The 21,682-nt window shown below is 42.9% G+C and overlaps 1 protein-coding gene across 3 annotated transcripts in view; it reads right to left on the bottom strand.

Moving 5' to 3' along the window:
- The window catches only part of DYM (dymeclin), a 566,463-nt gene that overhangs the window by 416,724 nt on the left and 128,057 nt on the right, over positions 1-21,682 (bottom strand). For all 3 annotated transcript variants that reach the window (XM_073619238.1, XM_073619231.1, XM_073619222.1), the window contains exon 6: positions 17,564-17,636. In XM_073619238.1, coding sequence (XP_073475339.1) covers positions 17,564-17,636 — 73 coding nt within the window. The remainder of the gene's footprint in view (positions 1-17,563; positions 17,637-21,682) is intronic.

The raw sequence follows: 21,682 nt of genomic DNA, 5'->3' as shown, positions 1-21,682 counted from the left end.
GAACCACAAGTTTTAGGTCTCGCCACAAACATCAAAGCAAGAGCAATAATTGTAGAGCCAGACCTCCCATGTAACTGTAAACTGGTAGCTTGTAAAGGCATTTAATGCGGTGTCTATGAAAATTTTAAAAATGACGTAATTTGGTGCCGTTCCACAGGCAGACAAAATTTTAAAGTATGTCATGTTTGGTATCTATTTATTCGGCATAACATAATCTTTTATATTTTACTGAAAAATTGGGTATATTATATTGTGGTTTTTGTACATTCAAATTTATTGAAGTATTTTTTTCTTTAAAAATATTTTAAAAACCGCTGCGCAAATATCGAGTGGCATAAAAATATGCAACACCCACCATTTTATTCTATAGGCACTCTGTTGTATGATGTTTGGGGGCTCTTATAAGCAAAGAATTATGTTTTTTATATGTAGGAGAAAAATGTCAGAAATGACCCGAATTGGAAGTGGTTAAAAGATGTCACCTTCGCACTCATGCAACCTGGCATTTGGCGGCTTAGGCCTAAGCACTGCAGCATGCAACTCATATGCTCCCCATACCTAGAAGCACTGGCTATGATGGAGGAAGTAGTGACGGGATCGCGACGCAAGAGACCATCATACCTTTAAACTTTTGGCCGGCAGCTCATATAAAGACAGATTTCAGGTAACTGAAAAGAAAAATAATATGATCATCATCTGACTACTGAAGTAATATAGAATTGAACGAATTTCCTTGTCAATGAGTCATTTAAATGGCAGATTGGGCGACAGCTGCAGTGGACAGTATTGTGAACCATTTCTTTTCTGCCTACTCCAGATGAAAGAAAAGGTCTTGCAAACATGACCGGCAGCAAAGAGGTCTTGGGAAAACATGACCTCTGACCCGGGCAGAAAGCATATTGTGAAACAGTGCTGTCAACACAGTGTCTAGTATGTGACATGCCGTGTCCAGACAGTACGGGATCACGCAGGGTGTTCCACCAGAGGAAGTGAATTAACAGTCTGCACACAATCCACTGAGGGATCTCCGAGACGGAGGCATGGAGACAGATAGTCCAGCAATTACTTAGAACTGTTGAGTCAACATTTCTCTTCATGCTTACACAATGCTGTTTCGCCATGAGGGATCAGATATATTTGTTGAGACATGGAGGGTTAGCTCATGCTGGGGGCATTGTACTCTTTTGCTACATCTTACAGCACAGCAAAATCGCACAGACAGGAGAAAACCATATTGCTTTCAATAGGTTCTGCGCACATCAATGCACTGCATTGCCTTGTAGTAGTGCATTGGAAAGTTAACAATACAGTTAAAAGTAAAACCCAACAGAAAAATTGAGAGTTCAATTCAATGTTAGGTCTACTTTAAAAAAAAAAAAAAAAAAAAAATGCAGCTCTTGTTGCAATATATTATTTTCAGAGTTGTCACCAAGTATACTACCCATTTCAGGAGCACTGCACTGTTGCCTTTTGCGTGGAATGGGGCCCAGTGCCATCCAACCCATTTCCTTTGACCCTGTGGCATCACAGCCTGGTGGGCCCTGAGGGCTTTCACCCAAGCTGAGTACACAGGAGAATATTGCAGAGTGGCACCCATGTTACGTGGTGCTGGCATCTTCAGAATTCAGGTTTTCCCACTACAGGAAGAAGAGGACCTGTGATGTCATACAACCAGACCAAAGCTACATCAAGCGAAAGGTATGTGCACAACATTTCTTTGAAAAGAAAACAGGGGCCAGCGTGGAGTTGGGTGTTCTTCCCTGCTTTTTTAGGATGGGGTTACATTTCATCGAAGGGAAGTGACTGGACACACCCAGCTATGGCCTTATCTTCAGAGGAGAAACTGTAGTTCTCATCCAAAAAAACACAACCTGGCTGACTGCCTCCCCTTCTCCCAACTGATCCATCGAGGGTGGTGTCCACATATGAATGGTGGTGTCTAACCATATGAAAATAAGTTGCCATCCCACGTTAATCTTTTGCAATTTGAACTGCCTTTGAGGTCACTATGCCTGATGAAAGACTATCTGATGGTTTTAAAATACTGCATTTTGCTATATGAAATGCAGAAAACAGTATGCAGAACATAGCAAAAGAATAAACTGTGCTGGCATATTTTCCACCTGATTGTTATGGACCATTCATTAGTTACTCCAGCATCCGACACTCGGGTGTAAACCAGTTTACTTGAAGATTATAGCCACTGGCAAAGGTCCTCCTGTCTCTCCTCAAAGGTGCATCCCAGGCTTTGGTTTTGCATAGCTCCGATGTTAAAGTGTTACTAAAACATACCTGGCTATCTCATCCTAGAGCATCCAACTTCTTAAAAGAGTGTAATTTGTAAGTGTAAAGGTGAACCTCCGCCCCAGTCTCAAGTTTTTTGCCGACTAGAACAGGTTTTAAGATTGCCCTGTATTTGGCTCTATCCATCTTGCCATCAACTCTGACCAGCTTCCCTGTCCCTGCTGAAGAAAAGCATCCCCACAACATGATGCTGCCACCATCATGTTTCACGGTGGGGATGGTGTGTTCAGATTGATGTGCACTTTGTTTTCCACCACACATAGCGTTTTTCTTTTAGGTCAAAAAAGTTCAGATTTGACCAGAGCACCTTCTTCCACATGTTTGCTGTGTCCTCCACATGGCTTCTCGCAAACTGCAAATGGGACTTCTTATGGCTTTCTTCTTGCCACACTCTTCCATAAATGAGAGATTTGTGGAGGGCACGACTAAACTAATAGTTGTCCTGTGGACAGATTCTCCCACCTGAGTTGTGGATCTCTGCAGCTCCTCCAGAGTTACCATGGGCTTCTTGACTGCTTCTCTGATTAATGCTCTCCTTGCCCAGCCTGTCAGTTTAGGTGGACAGCCATGTCTTGGAAGGTTTTTAGTTGTGGCACACTCTATCCATTTTCGGATGATGGATGGTTACTGCAGGCCTGTCGGATAAGTTGTGGCTGATGGCCAGCCTAATAGATGAAGAGGCGTACTTATGTTGCCTGGCATAAGATGCTATATACTTTTTTGATGTGATATCATTGATGGTGCTAAGGCCTCTTTCACACTACCGCGACTTCAAAGTCACATAATTTTGCCGCAATTTCAGGGAATGCCTGTGTAAACTCGAGGTATATGGACCTCAACTCGCATGAAAGTCGGACCAAAGTAGTAAAGGGACTACTTTGAAGTCGGCACGACTTGAAGTCGCACATATATGAATGGTTATCATTGGAAATCATGGGGAACGACTCGTCATGCAACACTAAAGTCCCAAGTCACAGGACAAGTCGCACAAGTGTAAAGGGGGCCTTATCCTCATCAGTTTGGTGAATATGTACCTAGATTACTGACCTTAATGTATTGGTGTCATTTGGATACATTCGGCACTACTAACTCAGGTCATATGAACATATAGTGGATTGAACAGTTGGATATCGAGATTGCCTTTTTGATTGTTGCCTCCCCCATTTTTTCTGGGATCCATCTACTGAGACTATTTGATGCAAGTTTTGCATGATCCCATTATGCTATAGGCATACCACAGCTTTGTCATACAGCACACCATCGGCTCTCTTCTGGCTCTAATTGGTGCATATAGGCCATTTTTCTTTGCAGTTAGAATGTTGAGGTGCTAAGGAAGCAATATTTGTGAAACGCGTCAACCTCCTGACATATACGCAAAGAAATATTGTTCAAGTCTAAATATATGGCCTGCATCATTCTATACGAGTACAGTATTGACGTTATGTTTTTATATCTTGACAAAATTTTAACTTTTTTGTAATGAACATAAAATGTTTTATTAAATAATGTATCATTGTCCTTCTCTGGTACCAGTAAAGTCTGCAAGGTTTCTAGTATATTTTCATTTCTGAAAACATCTTAACCAAAGTATGTATATTTACAAGTCAGGGATTCCAAATTCTGCTTTTAAAGTCTCTGAAGAAACTGTAATCATAAATTTCCTGGGACTATATACCTTCTAAAGATGCATGCTCATGCTTAAAGTGGAACTTCAGTAATTTTTTTCATCTTTCCATCTATTAAATCTTCTGCCCTTGTTGTTTTAACTTTGGATAGTAAAACATTTTTTTTTCTGCCAGTAAAATACCTTATACAGCCCACTTCCTGTTTCTTGTCTGGTAACAAAAGTTGTAGATCGGTGATTGACTGCAAGGTTGTGTCACATCCTAAATTGAATATATATATAGAAAGAAAAATTCCCCTAGTGGTGGATTTTAGAGGCACATGTAAAAAGGCGTAAAGAGAATATGTACAGTATAAACAGTAATTTATTAATTGAAAACGTAGTAAAAACACAAAGCAATAGTATAATAATAATTATAAGGAATGCGAATCAGGTACTTGTACACAGATACAGTGTTGAACCAATATTCTTGCACCCGACGCGTTTCGGAGTTACTTAGCCTCCTTCCTCGGGGGGTGTATAAGTTTACAGAGAATTGTTAACACTGTGTAGGCTGACTTAGCATTCCATAACAGTTAAAAACTAAGGCACTGACATTGTCTGTCTATCCAGCGTATTCCTGATTATGGTAGATGGAAGTTCATTATCATATTACCAGTGCTGTTACTTCATGCGTTACAGTAAGTTTTTTTACGTATAGATGTGAATAGGTGGTATTCTGTTCAAAAAAGTGGAGAAAAAAAGCCCCAAAAAAAGGGCGTAGGAAGGTATAAAAACCTGGAGCTCCACTGAGGCCGAGGACGGGTCCTGATAGTGGCTCAGTAGATGGCTCAAAAGGGTACGTAATAGATAGCTGGTAATGGCTTGGTGGATGACGTTTAGAAAATATGTCTTGGATAGATTTTTAGACACAAAAGAATGGATGTCTGTTCAGGCCGGAATCATCCTGCAATCTGCATATGTCTATCCAAGACATTTTCTAAACGTCATCCACCGAATATTGGTTCAACACTGTATCTGTGTACAAGTACCCGATTTGCATTCCTTATAATTATTGTTATACTATTGCTTTGTGTTTTTACTACGTTTTCAATTAATAAATTACTGTTTATACTGTACATACTCTTTACGCCTTTTTACATGTGCCTCTAAAATCCACCACTAGGGGAATTTTTCTTTCTATATAGTTTGTCTGGTAAAAAGCCTAGGCTTATGACATCACACACAGCTCTCTCTCTCTCTCACTCTCATGAGAGTTTGCCGCCAAGAAGATGGAGGGGGAGTCATAAGAGGGCCAATAAGAGCTGCAGAGCTGGAGGTGTGTGTCTGTGTGAATCCAGGAAGTGAACAGACAGCAGCTTCAGCTGCCCACAGTTAAAACGGTTGCAGCCAGACTCAGTGGAGGGAGATTTCTGCAGCATATGTGGCAAGTACAGAATGACAGTATATATAAAATAATATGCAAATTAGTTGGAGATAAGCATCAGAATGGCAAAGATGTTTTTTTTACAAATAATGTGAGCTGACTGCAGTTCCTCTAAGATTTTAATCACACCCCTGAGTGACCTAACATTTTCATGGAGGTACTAAATGTCAGTTCCAAAGAAGGAAAGCCATGCAGCAAAGCAAGGTGTAGCATAAGGCTGCAGACAACCCAAAAGGCACTCAAAGTTGTTGTAAACCTCAGACAAGAAAAATGAACAAAGCATATCCCTCTATAGCAGGGATCTCCAAACTACAGCACTCCAGCTGTTGCGGAACTACACGTCCCATGAGGCATTGTAAAACGCTGACATTCACAGACATGACTAGGCATGATGGGAATTGTAGTTCCTGAACAACTGGGGGGCCGTAGTTTTGAGACGCCTGCTCTATAGTGTGTATTTGTCTCAATTAAAAGCGCTAAGTGTAATTTCTGTTTGCTGCCTCCTTCCTCTGCTAAAAGCATCAGTCATTATGGTCAAGTTTTCCTGACACAGACAAAACTGGTGACAGGGGAGGGATCTCCAGCTGATTGACAGTCTCAGCTTTTTTCCTGTGAGCTGTGTGGAGGGGGGGGGGGTCCCTTCCCTCCAATCGGCTCTCGAGGTCTCCTCACTGAGCTCTGCAGAGTGTAGCTCCGCCCCCTTTTTTTGACAGCTCAGAAAAGCTTTGTAAATTCTGCACTTTGAACAGATATAGAGAAGGGAAGATGGCAGATAAACTGGTACAACTTTCGTAGGAGGACTGGTTTCATCTCTGTGTATCACCTGAGGCCAGTCACTTCACTGGGTATATGTGTATGTAGTGTGTTTACAACCACTTAAAGGCCTGCAGTTGCAAGGGGTCATGGGAAAATGATACAAGCATCGATAAAAGGTTGGTAAATTGGGTCAACTTTCTGCTGCTGGTTATGTTTCCAGCCTGGCACAGCAGTTCATTACAGAATTTTATCTGCCGCCTACAGCTGCATACATAACAAACTAAAACGTCTTCAATAAATGACAACTGCCTGACTGTGTACCGACAATAGAGGCGGGTTTGTTTACGGGCTGGCGAGCCAAAGATGGTTTACTGCATGTTAACAGCTTCATGCTAAGGAAGTGTTGTGGTAAACACAGAGACACAGACATCTCCAGCATTCAATACACGTCTATCTGCAGACTGGCATACCAAGGATTATCTGTTCCCAGCCGGGTCTGTGGAGCACAAGTCGTGTCCAGCCAGCTGATCCCGATAACAGGGATGATGTGAGTACACAGAGCCGAAGTGACTGAGTACGGCCACTATCAATCACACCCTGCAAATAAAAAGGGAAAGCCATGGTGTATGGTCTTATTCCTATAACAGATCAACCTGATAAGAATTACAAATGTGTCAAAGAAAAACAAGGATGAAGCTATACTCAATTCCCATTCCTGTGCCAAGTGGTACTTGTAATTGGTTTCCATAATACAGTTTAGACCAGTGCTAACGGCGCATATCACCATTTAACCCAAGACTCAACGTCCCAGGGAATTGATGACCTTGGTCCCATCTATCGCTCTGTGGGAGTGTGCCCAATTTAATACTGGACGATCTGTGGATGTTTGTATGTCTGGATCTGCCTTCTTGGGGAGGCTTTGCGCCCCCCTTCTCTTCCCGCCTGGGGGGGGCTCCTGTGTCTGCCCCCAAGACTTGTATCATCTACTCACCACATTTATCTAGACCAGCGCCCACCCAACCAGTCCTGAGGAAGCGAGACACCTTTGCGAAACACGTAGACTTTCCAGAATGGAGTAACTATAGACATTTTACCTGATATTGATGTTTACACTATCAGCAACACAGCAATTCGTACACTGCTCAGCACTACTCCATGTTGACTGCATATCTCCATTTCTGGGTTGGGCATCGTTCTGGTATTGGATACTTTATGTATAGAAGGTGTTGCAATTACATTATATTTTTTAATTGTGATTGTAGGAGAAATAAAGCATTACAATTTTAATACTAGTTGCCTCATGTTGTGTCGATAAAGTCTTGTTCTGACAAACAGGGCTCCTATTGTTCTTTGTGTGTATAGATATTGGATGTGGCACGGTGGAGGTCCACCTAAATCTATTGCTTACAGATCTTATTTCAAGTCCTCTAGTGATTTTCTTCGTTGCTCATGTCCTTCCTTCACATCAATAAAAACCCTCATCCCCTTTCAGCCTTTGCCTAATGCCTGCAGCCTTCTTATCCTTCCCTCACACAGCACAAGTGACATACGACATCCCGCAGAGTCCCTATGGACATGCTCTATTTTTTATGACCGAGCCGTAAAACAGAATCTGTAGCCAATGCATCTGGCAGTTCTCCTTGCGGAATCCTTATTGCTGCTGGAAATTGTATTAACAGCCTTGACTCTAAGGCCTGGTTCGCACCTACGCAGGTTGCAGCTGATGCATTTGGTGAGTTTTTAATGCGTTTTTGTGAGTCGTCTGTTGTCATGCAGATTCTCCCACCTGAGCTGTGGATCTCCGCTGCTCCTCCAGAATTACCATGGGCTTCTTGGCTGCTTCTCTGATTAATGCTCTCCTTGCCCGGCCTGTCAGTTTAGGTGGACGGCCATGTCTTGGTAGGTTTGCAGTTGTGCCATACTCTTTCCATTTTTGGATGATGGATGGTTACTGCAGGCCTTTGGATGGGTTGTGGCTGATGGCTATTCCTAATAGATGAAGAGGTGTACTTATGTTGCCTGGCATAAGCTGCTATATACCTTATTAATGTGATATCATTGATAGTACTTATCCTCATCGGTTTGGTGAATATGTATCTAGATTACTGAACAATGTCCTTAATGTATTGGTGTCATTTGGATACATTTGGCACTACTAACTCAGGTCATATGAACAAATAGTGGTTTGAACATTTGGATCTTGAGATTGCGTTTTTGATTGTTGCCTCCCCCCTTTTTTTCTGGGATCCATCTACTGAGACTATTTGATGCAAGTTTTGCATGATCCCATTATGCTATAGGCATACCACAGCACACCATCGGATGTCTTCTGGCTCTAATTGGCGCAAATAGGCCATTTTTCTTTGCAGTTAAAATGTTTAGGTCCTGAGGAAGCAATATTGGTGAAACGCGTTGACCTGACATATCAGCAAAGAAATATTGTTCTAAATTTATGGCCTGCATCATTCTATAGGAGTACTGATGTTATGTTTTTATATCTTTACAAAATTATAACTTTTTTGTAATAAACATGAAATGTTTTATTAATGTATCCTTGTCCTTCTCTGGTATTAGTAAAATCCACAAGGTTTCTAGTATACAGTAAAACCTTGGTTTGAGAGTAATTTGGTTTGAGAGCATTTTGCAAGACAAGCAAAATTTTTAAATAAATTTTGTCTTGATATACAAGTAGCATCAAGTCACAACTGAGTATAAAAGAAAAGAGAGGCGCCTCTAAGTGTAGCAATATTGTTACATTTAATGAAGGTACAATATTTAGCAACTTACTGCTACACTTAGAGGCGCCTCTCTTCTCTTTTATACTCTGGAGCTCCTGCTGGATTTTGCTTCTAAACCCCTTGTGGAGGCTTCTATTTCTGGATGGACATTTTATGGTTACACAACCTATCACATTGCTATAATCTTTTTATATGGATTATAAACTGAAGGACTTATGAATAAATGGTTGTGGAACGACTTATTTAAGTTTCCATTATTTCTTATGGGGAAATTTGAAATACAAGTGCTTTGGACTGCAAGCATGTTTCCGGAACGAATTATGCTTGCAATCCAAGGTTTTACTGTATTTTCATTTCTGAAAACACCTTAACCAAAGTCTGTGATTCTACAAGTCAGGGATTCCAAATTCGGCTTCTAAAGTCTCTGAAGAAACTAATTATAAACTCCCTGGGACCTATACCTTCTAAAGATTCATGCTCATGCTTAAGACTTTAATCGCACCCCTGATGTGACCTAACCGTATTTCCTTGGAGGCAATAAAATGTCAGTTCCAAAGAAGGAAAGCCATGCACAGCACAGCAAGGTGTAGCATAAGGCTGCAGACAAGCCAAAAGGCACGCAAAGTGGTTGTAAAGCTCAGACATGAAACGTGAACAATGCATATCCCTCCATAGTGTGTACTTGTCTCAATTAAGAGCACCAAGTGTCATTTCTGTCTGCTGCTTCATTCCGCTGCAAAAAGCATTACTGACAAGTTTTCCTGACACCAAGACAAAAATGGTGACAGGAGAAACCAGCAAACATGCAGCAGAAACATATAAAAAAAAGCAAGCACTGATGCATTTCCATTGAAGTCTATGGAACCAAAAATGCAACCTGCCACGGGAAAAAAAAAAAAAAAAAAAAAAGAGTCCCTGACCCTTTCCAAACAACGCACTAGTGGAAAACGCAGAAATGTGAACATGACCCATAGGAAACCATGTTAAATGGACTGTAGTGCATTTCTGCGAATCTGAAACCGCACTGAAAAACGCATAGGTGCGAACCAGGCCTAAAGTAGTCCAATGTGTTTTCAGGGTCTGACTAGCACCATCTCCCTATACCCACTGCAGCTTCAAGCACACATTTGATATTGATAGGGAGTTTGCACAGCTTAAAATTGCATGAAAAGAGAGGTTATGGTCTTAGAGCAGCCCATAGGATTACTCAAATTTCTTTCCTTCCAAATTTATTCTGCTAGTAAGGGGGATCTGGGGGCAATTATACTCCAAACTTCTGTTCTGCCCTTAAAAACATCAGATCAAACAGATCGTTTGATTCAATGCTTTTCCAGGGCAGTAATGGCTTGATTTACATCCAGCAAAACCAGCAGTGACGAAATACTCCTTGTTTCTTAGACCATAGAGTTTATCAGGGTCGTTCTGGTCCACGATTATCTCTATGATCAGCTGGCAGAAACGTAGCTGCAGTTCTAAGCTCCCCAGTGGGACTAGAGAACCCAGGAAGACAGCAGGGGGAACCCCTTCACGCCGCCTTTAAAAGCGATCCAGGGGCTAATTAGCCGCTAGGATCGATTTTACATAAAAAGTCCACTGCCGGCTCTAAACAAGGACACTGGGATGATGCCTGTAGCTACTCTCTCTCCTTACTGGCTCAGGAGCTGTAGCGGGAGCCATTATCCTGTTGCTGTCAATCACAGCCAGCGAGGAGGGAGCAAGAGCGTGGCCAGGCTCGCATGAGTGCCCCCATAGCAAGCAGGGATTTATTTTTTAGAACAAACATGTTATGCTTTCCTGCTCTTCCAGCTTGCTATGGGGGCACTCAGCAGGGGGAAGGAGCCGGGAGTGCCTCTGAGAGACCCGAGAAGAGCAGGTAAGCATAACATGTTTGTTAATATAAAAACAAAGAAGAAAAAAAAAAAAAAACGTACCTTTCCTTTACTGGCCCCCATCCCTCGCCAGCACCAGCATCTTCTTATGAGTGCTGGTCTTCGGGCCTCTTCATTGTCCAGCTTGGGATGACGTAATTCCAGCACATGTGCAGGAGTCAATCATGCTGACACATGGGGACTGTGCCAGCAATGTGCACATCTCTGTTTATATGCCAGAGAATGCTGCCAGCAGGCAGGTAGGTGTATTTTTTTGCAGAAAAGAGACATTACTTGTCTCTTCTGCAAAAAAAGCCTGCCTGCTCCTAGTTTGTGACAGTGGAACTTTAGTTCCAATTTAGCTAAACAAGCCGAAAAAAGGAGCCGATTGGCTGGAAAGGACAGCTGCTACAGATTCTCACTGCACCAGTTTTGATAAATTTCCCTCATAGTGTTTTAGGAGTGCTGGCTATTTTTTCAACTTGATTCATATGGTGCCACTGTTGGCTGTGCTCTATTCTTTACTGACTGTTGGCAACAGGATGCTGAATATGCAGACATAGCTGCCCAGTGACAGGTACACTTTAAGAGGAGTCTTCGTGACTTCTGGTAGCATATGTATCATAGCTTGGATCTACACAGACCAGAGGGGAGGGCAAGAGGTGTCATGCTCCATGCATGTCCATGCAGTCAGAATGACTGCACTGTTTAGGTCATGTTTAATGTTCTGGTTGTTGAGGCTTTGTTCTGCAGGCCGCCTCTACATCTAGCGGTTTCTTATCAGGCAGCTGACGGCAAGCTTCAGCAGAGCCCGTCAGGCTGTCTCCTTCTCCCACTGGCCAGAGATTTCAGTCTATTGGGTGGGAGGGAGAGGAGGCGAGAGACTGACCATCTGACATAATGAATGTATTTATACATTAAACTTTAGCATACAGTAAATGAGGCTGCAGCTTATCAGACAGACATTTATCATGCGGACGCAGGGAAAGGGCCTCTCACTATTCAGGAACAATGCACATACACTGAAGATAAGACACACTGCAGCCTGGAATAACTTTCATGACAGCAATTATTTATTCACTAGGCAGAGAGGAGTCCTCATCCTTGTACAGTACAGGCTTCTTTAATACTGGCAGCATGAACCTGTGTTAATGTGTAATGTAAATACATGGTGCAGTTTACAAGGTCAGCGACGATGAAGGACGTTTGTTGGACATTAAAGAGGTTCTCTGCAGAGAGTTGCCCAGTCACTTGAGCCTTTAGAGCAGGGGTGTCAATGTCATTGCGGGCCACATCAGCAGTATGGCTCCCCTCAAAGGGCCAGATGTATCAGGAGTGCGCTGTGCACAGAGGGCAGAGTGCAGGGGCGCGCCGAGCGCAGGGGTGCGCCGGGTACACAGTGCAGGGTTCATGGGTGCGCCGGGTACAAAGTGCAGGGTTCAGGGGTGCGCCGGGTACAAAGTGCAGGGTTCAGGGGTGCGCCGGGTACAAAGTGCAGGGTTCAGGGGTGCGCCGGGTACACAGTGCAGGGTTCAGGGGTGCGCCGGGTACACAGTGCAGGGTTCAGGGGTGCGCCGGGTACACAGTGCAGGGTTCAGGGGTGCGCCGGGTACACAGTGCAGGGTTCAGGGGTGCGCCGGGTACACAGTGCAGGGTTCAGGGGTGCGCCGGGTACACAGTGCAGAGTTTGCTATGTACAGAGTTCAAGAGTATGCTACAGTGCCTTGAAAAAGTATTCATACCCCTTGAAATTTTTTGCATTTTGTCAGATAACAAACAAAAATGTAAATGTATTTTATTGGGATTTTATGTGATAGACCAACACAAAATGGCACATAATTGTGAAGTGGAGGGAAAATGATAAATGGTTACCAAAATGTTTGGCAATAAATATCGGAAAAGCGTGGCGTACATTTGTATTCATCCCCCTTTACTCTGATAGCCCCCAACTAAAATCTAATGGAACCAATTACCTTCAGAACTCACCTAATTAGTAAATAGAGTCTACCTGTGTGTAATTTAATCTCAGTATAAATACAGTTGTTCTGTGAAGCCCTCAGAGGTTTGTTAGAGAACCTTAGTGAACAAACAGTATCATGAAGGCCAAGGAACACACCAGACAGGTCAGGAATAAAGTTGTGGAGAAGTTTAAAGCAGGGTTTGGTTATAAAAAAGAATATCCCAAGATTTAAACATCTCACAGAGCACTGTTCAATCCATCATCCGAAAATGGAAATAGTATGACAACTGCAAACCTACCAAGACATGGCCGTCCATCTAAACTGACAGGGCGGGCAAGGAGACCATCAGAGAAGCAGCCAAGAGGCCCATGGTAACTCCGGAGGAGCTGCAGAGATCCACAGCTCAGGGGGGAGAATCTGTCCACAGGACAACTATTAGTCGTGCACTCCACAAATCTGACCTTTATAGAAAAGTGGCAAGAAGAAAGTCATTGTTGAAAGAAAGCCATAAGAAGTCCTGTTTGCAGGTTTGCGAGAAGCCATGTGGGGGACACAGCTAACGTGTGGAAGAAGGTGCTCTGGTCAGATGAGACCAAAATTGAGGTTTGCTTTTCTTCAGCAGGGACAGGGAAGCTGGTCAGAGTTGAAAGGAAGATGGATGGAGCCAAATACAGGGCAATCTTAGAAGAAGAACCTGTTAGAGTCTGCAAAAGACTTGAGACTGGAGCGGAGGTTCACCTTCCAGCAGGACAACGACCCTAAACATACACAGCCAGAGCTACAATGGAATGGTTTAGATCAAAAGCATATTCATGTGTTAAAATGGCCCAGTCAAAGTCCAGACCTAAATCCAATTGAGAATCTTTAATAAGACTTGAAAATTGCTGTTCACAGATGCTCTCCATCCAATCTGACAGAGCTTGAGCTATTTTGCAAAGAAGAATGGGCAAAATTTTCACTCTCTAGATGTGGAAAGCTGGTAGAGACATCCCCAAAAAGACTTGCAGCTGTAATTGCAGCGAAAGGTGGTTCTACAAAGTATTGACTCTTGGGGGCTGAATACAAATGCATGCCACACCTTTCACATATTTGTAAAAAAAAAAATTAAAAAACATTTATCATTTTTCTTCCACTTCACAATTACGTGCCACTTTGTATTGGACTATCACATAAAATCCCAATAAAATAAATTTACATTTTTGGTTGTAACATTTCAAGGAGTATGAATACTTTTTCAAGGCACTGTAGGTATAGAGTTCAAAGGTGCTCTGTGTACAGGGTTTATATACAGTGTGCAACCCCAACCACCCCCTCACCCCCAAAAGCTTCCTCATATCTCTACTCTCTCCTACCTTGCCCAGCTCTAGAACCTTCCTGTGTAGACAGCTCCGCTACCCGTGTATTTGGCTCTAGTACCTCCCTGAAAAACTGGGTTCAAAACTGGGTGTGAGGACCACATGACAAGGCTTGGTGGGCCAGATTCAGCCCTTGGGCCTTGTGTTCGACATATGTGCTTTAGCGTAAAGTCATCTGAATAGCTGAATACAGGTAAGTGAATTAGGGAAACATTTGCTTTGTTGTGAGCTGCAGCACCTGTTACTGAAATCCCATCACGCCAATTCCTTCCATCTTGGTTTGGAAGAATCCTAAAGTGCACAGAACCATAGCATTCAGGAATACTCAGCCTAAAACGACTACTACACTAATGGTATTAACCAACTGTTCCCCTTTTGATAGGTTCCATCACTTGGCCCTTTCATTAAATTGACCCTCACAGCACAGGGTCCACTTGTAGCCAAAACCATACCTTCTTCAAACACCAAGTATTGAAAAAGCCATACAGGTTAATTACCTGTTTCCTAAACCACATGCATGGATTCCTCCTGCCAGCCCTTGAATCCTGTTATGATGTACAGTACACAAGCCAGAGGGAGGAACCACTGCATGCAGCTATCAGTAGTCCCGAAGGGGCCGATGGGTGAAAACACAGAACACAGGGGTGAATGCAAGTGTCTGACACACTAATAAGTTCATTCATAGCACAGGTGGCTACTTTATGAATACTTAGAGCATACACAGGGCAAGAGTTGCCAGAGCAATCTGCAGTGGGATTAAATGCCAGACTAGAATTTTTCTGACAGGGCAAAGGCAGGATGGTCTGTGACACTCCAAATAGGAAAGACAATGCAGTGTGGCAGAGGCCTGTGAATCTCAAGACTGGCTGAACAGAATAACAGAAGCAGACAACAGATACTTATTACGAAAGGTATTTAGAGGTTTGCCATCAGATCTAATATAACAGGGTAAAACAATTGTAGTCAGGTGCCCTGCAGGAGACACTCGACCGTAGCGGCAATGCAGATGGCGGAGAAAGTAAGGAGGAACTTAGTTCCTCTATGGTTTCCACGGTCACAGTGGGGCAGGAATCCCATTGGATGACGGGGCACCATCTATTTAAGACCCTGGCTCCTGAGCTTGGAGTGCTTTTGGTTGGTGGGGCCAGCATAGGGACAGGAACACAGTCTGTCAGGGACAGTGGAAGCAATAGGGATAGGTTCTGGTGGCGTAGAGAGAGAGAGCAGGGCCTATGTCTACCTCTACAGGAAGCCTTCCTTTGGGTCAGGCTGGCCAAGACGCACTTTGCTGCTCATGACAGACGCTGTTGGCATCTAGGAATCTCCTATCTGCTGGGGGTATCTTCTGCTCAGTAAGTGGCCCCAAATGGGTGAGCTTCCCACTGGGTCTGTTTGTACTGTTGATTTGGCAGTTACAATACGACGTTCCTTGCATATCATATGTGTGTATACTGCTTGCCACACCCCGCTGCACCTACCCAACACAATGATTGCATACATCATACTTCGTGAGGCCTGTGACTACTCAAACAATTATGAAAAAGGATCAGCAGCAAGTGACCACTCGAACAATTATGGAAAGGATCAGCAAAAATCAAATAGCAGTGGGTCATAGCTTACTGCAACAAATGATAAAGGCCACACATGATTGCCCACACCCAGCAGCAAGTAAAGAGAGTCCTGTACAAGTCACTATAGTTGTGTAACATTATCAGGCCATTCATAGTAGACAAACTCAATCACTAAAATTTCATAAAGGATTTAATATGGTAATGTAATTTTATAGTAATTTCCAAGCATAAAAACTGCACTGCATAAGTCTTGAAACCGCTATACATCAAATATAATACATGGCCCATTAGTTCGAAAGTGATATCACAGGCGGTATGCAGTTTGGAATAAATGTATACTGTATAAAGAAATTATTAACCCACACTATGAATATTTTAATGGCAAACAAATGGGGAAATAGTAACTAAGAAAAACATGATGATGAACGTGATGAACTAATAATTGAAAAAAAATCTTTAAAAAAAAAACTCAGGTTGCTGCTGTTATGCTATGTAAAAACAACTAAAGAAATTTAAAAAAATCCCCACCTACCCGATGGGTAACAGCACTACCTGTACACTGTAATCAAATCCTCATAAAAACTTAAATATTGTGTTCATTCATAAGTCAATGTGCTATTCCGGTGACAGTCCCACTTCTTCACTACAGTGCTCCAAACACAAAGACAGGGACGTTCACGTATTTCTAGTGCCGGAAGTGCCCACCCAATGCATTTCATTATCGGAAATTACTCCTGATGACATTAAGTCCTATGTCGAAACCTGTTGGGTGAGTGTTGACGTCACTTCCAGCACAAGAAATGTGTGGCAGCCATCTTTAATACTGGAATCTAATGCTTTTCTAAGGCAAACATCCTTTAAATTCTAAAAGCATTTATTTCACATTAAAAAGAAAAACAGCTATACTTCTCACTAAGTTGGCTATCCTCCTCTCTTCTCTCTCTGGAGAATCCCTTCCTGATATAAGCTGGAACCACCATTTATATTCAAAGAGAACGAAAAATCATTTGGAGTATAAGGAAGCCATACCATCTTGGATATAACTACGCATGCTGGTTTTGACACTCCTGTTGATGCAAGGAGTCAAAACTTTCTGGTGAGTGTGGTGTGAAGTCTGTGTACCAGGTCTTCTGGCGTAAGCACACAGTGGAGTACACCCTGTCCCTGTCTTTGTGTATAGAGCACTGTAATGAAGGAGTGGAACTGTCGCCTGAATAGCACATAGATTGCATTGGTTTACAGTAATTGAGATCACATTTTGACTTTTATTACAGACATGATTTATGATTGCACATGATTTTGATAAGACTTATGATTGCACACGATGTTTATGTGAATTTGATTACAGTGTATAGGTAGCGCTGTTACCCATAGGGTAAGTAGGGATTGCCTGAGTTTAGAATAAATCGTTTTAGAATATTAAGCTATATTTACACTATACAGCAGCATTTCTGGAAGTGAATCTGCCTGACGGGCAAAAATTAAGGATTTGCAAGGCTCAGCCCACTGCACTGAAATGAGGGATAATCCTCCTTTTTCTTGGATATGTGAAGGAATGAGACATTTGAATACCTTAAGTTCTAAGGAGGCCTTACTGTGCTACGCACTATTTCTGTTGGAGGGATTTCAGATTGCTTTAGTCCCTTCTCACCGTAATCTAAGGTCTCAAAGAAAGTAATACTATTTTTTTTTTTTGCCCAAATATTTAGAAGCTAGATCCTACAGTTACTGCCGAAAGGGGGCTGTGCCTCGAAAAACCTAACATCACCCTTTTGTTCTCCCAAACTTAACTTCCTGCATTCTTCACACCAACAAATTACCCCTACCTGTGATATTTTCACCTTTACTGGGGAGCCTGCCCTCTTAATATTAGTTCCCAGCCTAAGCAAAAATATCATCGGATTTGCTTACAAAGTCTTTCGCGTCATTCATTCACAAATATAAAGTTGGTGTTACTTACAGAAGAGGAACTTCCACAATCAGATGGATGAGACAAAAGAGCAATTCCTCCAAAAGATCTTCTACGTCAGACTCTGTGAGAAAGAAACAAATGGCATGATTGTTATGAAGGTTTTTACTTATGGCAGCATACTGGAATAAAAAAAGGTCTAAACTGTAATTTGACCAATTTAGTATCTCAGTTATGGCTGGTGGCCTCCGGCTTTTTATGTCTCTTGAGAACAAGCAATGAGATCTCTGCACTTTAGATCCCAGTTCCACTCATCCATCATGACCAAGACAAAGCAGTCTCACCCTCTAGGAACTTTAGTGTCAAGGCAACATTTCAAGGCCAAGCAGAACCTCTTCATCAAGCATCCGATGACCCGAATGGGCTATATATTATGACGGGAGGTCCTCGGTTTACGGCACTCTATTCAAGTCAATCGGCATAAGCAGCTCCAAAGAAATTGTCATTGGAATAGGCTGTAAACACCAGAGAAGACCGGGGCTCTGGGACTATATCGTTAATATATAAAGATACAGCTGCCCTTAAATTGATCCCATACATCTCTCTCTTTTGTGCTAGTAATCCTGCAAATAACACTCTTCTTGTCCATTTTCCTCTACATTCATTTTCCCACTATGTGTGGAGGGAACCCAGGATCGTCACCTGGGCTGGACTTCCAATATGTCTGCCTTTGTACATCTCTATTACTAGGTGGATAGATGAGATTGGTAAAATAGTTTTTGCTGTTCTTTCAACTCACAGAAAGGGCAGAGGACACTGCATTATTGTTAAGATCAATAGGCATTTTCTAATCTTTGGCCCATACATAAAGAATTTAGAGCGACGCAAAAAAGCACTGTGAAACTTTCCCCTGCAGTCGGAAAAACACATCGGGTGCCAGTGTTCATAAACTCATCCAGGCTAACAGAAGTAAAATCAGAACAGAGAAAGAGGAAATGCCACACAGTGGAACACAGCTTCCGTACTAAGTGGTGTGAAGATCCATTTCAGTCTGGCTCCTCCAGGCCACGCCCCTCTGATGTGTTTTACCGCGCCCACGGGGCTTAAATGTCTTATATGATTAAGCCCAGCAGATGGGGCGAAATGCATCAGAGGGGGGTGGGCAGGAGAAACTGCGCCAGTCGGTATTCACACCACATAATACGTAAGTGTTCTGGTGTTTCTGCTTTCTGTGTTCCTATTTCCTGAATTTGCTAAAAATATTCTTATAGTAAAAAAGAAAACTAATGCAGACACCACATTTTAAAAAGAACTAAAAACTGAATTTTAAAAAAATGGGAGCAGGCAAGCTTTTTATTGTAAAATAGACATGCAATGTCTCTTCTGCAAGAAAATAAAACGTACCTGTCTGCCTGTAGCCCTCTTTAAAATCTACACTGAGCTATGCATGCGCAGCTCTGTTTACATTTCGGCTTGGTCCTGTGTGTCAGCATGTGCGGGACTTACATCATGCCACGTTGGCCAACCAAAACAACTGAAGATCTGGCACCTGGAAGATGCTGGCAAGGGATATTGCAGGCGTTGGACTGCTGAAGCAGAGGTAAGTATTGCAGACTTGAGTTCTATTTTAAGGGACTGGTACGCTCCAACATATTACATTTTTGTTTTTTGGTTTAAATACACATTAAAGTTAACCAGAAAAGCTGGTGAGTGCTTTCTTAATGGCCACCAAGGTAATCTCAGCACTGAGGTACATAACAGCAGTTGAGGCCTGACCCGAATGTCAGGAAAAGTCAGGTCCAAATAAAGTGCAACGAAGTCAGAGAGTTTAGAGCAAAAGAAGTTCCCCTAGCGGACTTTAAAGGCACATTTTTTAAGAAAATATTTTAAAAAAAAGGTATGTAAAGTAGATAACAGTTTATTAGTTACAAAAAATAATCAAGTGAATCACATAGTTACAAAGTTAAAAACAAGGAATGCATTTCCATAAATATAGAAGTTGATACCAATACATGTGCACCCGACGCGTTTCGGAGTTACTTATGCCTCCTTCTTCAGGGGTGATTGTAGGGTTTGCAACAAGAATTTTCTATATGGGAAATAATATGTATAACATAGACATGATGAGTGCACAATAAAGGAACGTAAATACAAAATCTATAGTTGTATGAGTCTGTATACATACACATTCATTTCTCTATTTACACTTACATTGGTATCTACGGATATAGGTTGTGCATTCCAGGACAAATTAAAAGAAACATAGATATGTTGACGTACTGCCCATCGGACACGCTCCCTGGTCGTAGTATGTAGAGCTTTAGTGAAGTATAGCAGGAGTATTCACATAGCCACTGTCAAGGTGGAAGTAGAGACGTATAAATATATAGGGTGGTTTTATTCTTCCTTCCAGTAGGAAGAAAGGCCCAAGGTTAGCGGGCATATGACAGTTTAGATCTGAGGTCACACTGGGGCCAAATGTGTATCCTGTAAATCATGAAGATATATATATATGTAAGGATGTGCATACATATGGATAATTAAAGTAGTACATGGAAAATCCAAAAGCTGTATCCTACCTGGTCCGCCTACAATAATGGGGGGCAGTAACTGGTGGTAAATATGGATCAGATGTGGTTCAGAAAGCTGGAGAATCAACATAGAAATGGGAAATATATTAAAACCCTGGTTGGTGAGAGGGAGGGGGGGAGGGGGGGGGGGGGGAAGAGAAAAGGGGGGGGGGGGGGGCAGGGGAGGGGGGGAGGGAAAGGGGGGGGGGGGGGAAAGAGAAAAGGGGGGAGGGGCTGGGGAGGGGGGGAGGGAAAGGGAGGGGGGGAGGGGAAGGGGGGGGGGGGAAAGAGAAAAAAAAAAAAAAAAAAAAGGGGGGGGGGGAAGGAAAAGAGGGGGAGGGGGAGGAAAAGAAAGGAAAGGAGAAGGAAGGAAGGCAAGGAACAGAAAGTAGAAGAGGGGGAGGGGGGGGGGGGGGGGCCGTTCGGAAGGAGGGGGAGGGGAAAGAAAAAGAGGGGGGAGGAAAGCAAGAGGAGGAAGGGGAAAGGGAAAAAGAGAGAGAGAAAATGTAGTGGGTGAGAAGGCAGAAAAGAAAGATGTATGACATCTAGATAGCATAAATGACTAGTGATTTCAATGAGGAAGGATGGATCACCAAGCATATCATAAGAGAAGGGAAAGCCCCAGAACATAGTAGATAGCGGGTGAAGCAAATATAGTATGATAGGCAACAGGCAGGGTTTACAACCAGTGACTTCAACATAGGGATCCATGTCAATAGGTAGGGGATAAGTTACTAACCAAGTGTCACAGCACCTCGCACCAAGAGCGTCCTGTCTGCAGCAGATGACGCCTGGTGTGGGCTGGAGCCGAATATATAAAGCCCTCCCCACCTATCAGCTGTTGATGGAGGAGATACAACAGCTGATTGTGGTGAGGGAGGGACGGATACACTAGGACTGGCCCCCCGGGTGGAGCGCGCGCCGCCAGGCATCCACAGCGCATGCGGACGCAGACGTCGTGAGGCGTGGCCACGCCCACTGCACCCGCCGGCACGTCTGGCTTCCCCAACGGACTGCGCATGTCCGCTGGGGTCGCAAGATGGAGGACAGATGATTCTGTACCTCACACAGCGCCACCATGAGTCCAAACTTCGCTCAGGCGGCTCTTTTCGTGCCGGGCGGATCACAGATCATAATGTGAAGCTAATAAGTAATAAGTCAAAGCATAAATTAATGCAACTGAACAGGGGAAAAATAGTATCACATCTTTTGCTATCACAGGGAAGCAGGGCCGATAGGCAGTGCGGTACGGGTTAGGAGTGAAACCCGATGGAGGAAAACATTTCAAACATGACAAAATAGTAATTATGTACAGATATTAATTCGAGGGCAAGTTATACAGATAGAGTGATATCAGGTTATATGCATATAGTCCAGAAATCAATAACCTAGAGTATCATACAATATACATAATAGAAAGCAACATTACAATACATGACCTAGAGTGGCATACTGTATAATATAGAGACTGTATGTCCCATAGTATAATTAGGATTGCCCCTATATGCGGGTCAAGGGGGGGGGGCCCCAATATGTAATAGTCGGGCTCGATTACTGTAACGAATGTTGGGTACAATGATTTGAGCGCTGCCTTCTCATT

The sequence above is a fragment of the Aquarana catesbeiana genome, linkage group LG01 (genome assembly GCF_042186555.1).
Source record: "Aquarana catesbeiana isolate 2022-GZ linkage group LG01, ASM4218655v1, whole genome shotgun sequence".
NCBI classification, from domain to species: Eukaryota; Metazoa; Chordata; class Amphibia; order Anura; family Ranidae; genus Aquarana; species Aquarana catesbeiana.
Note: the sequence above shows the minus strand (reverse complement) of the source record. Positions and strands in the feature narration are given on the sequence as shown.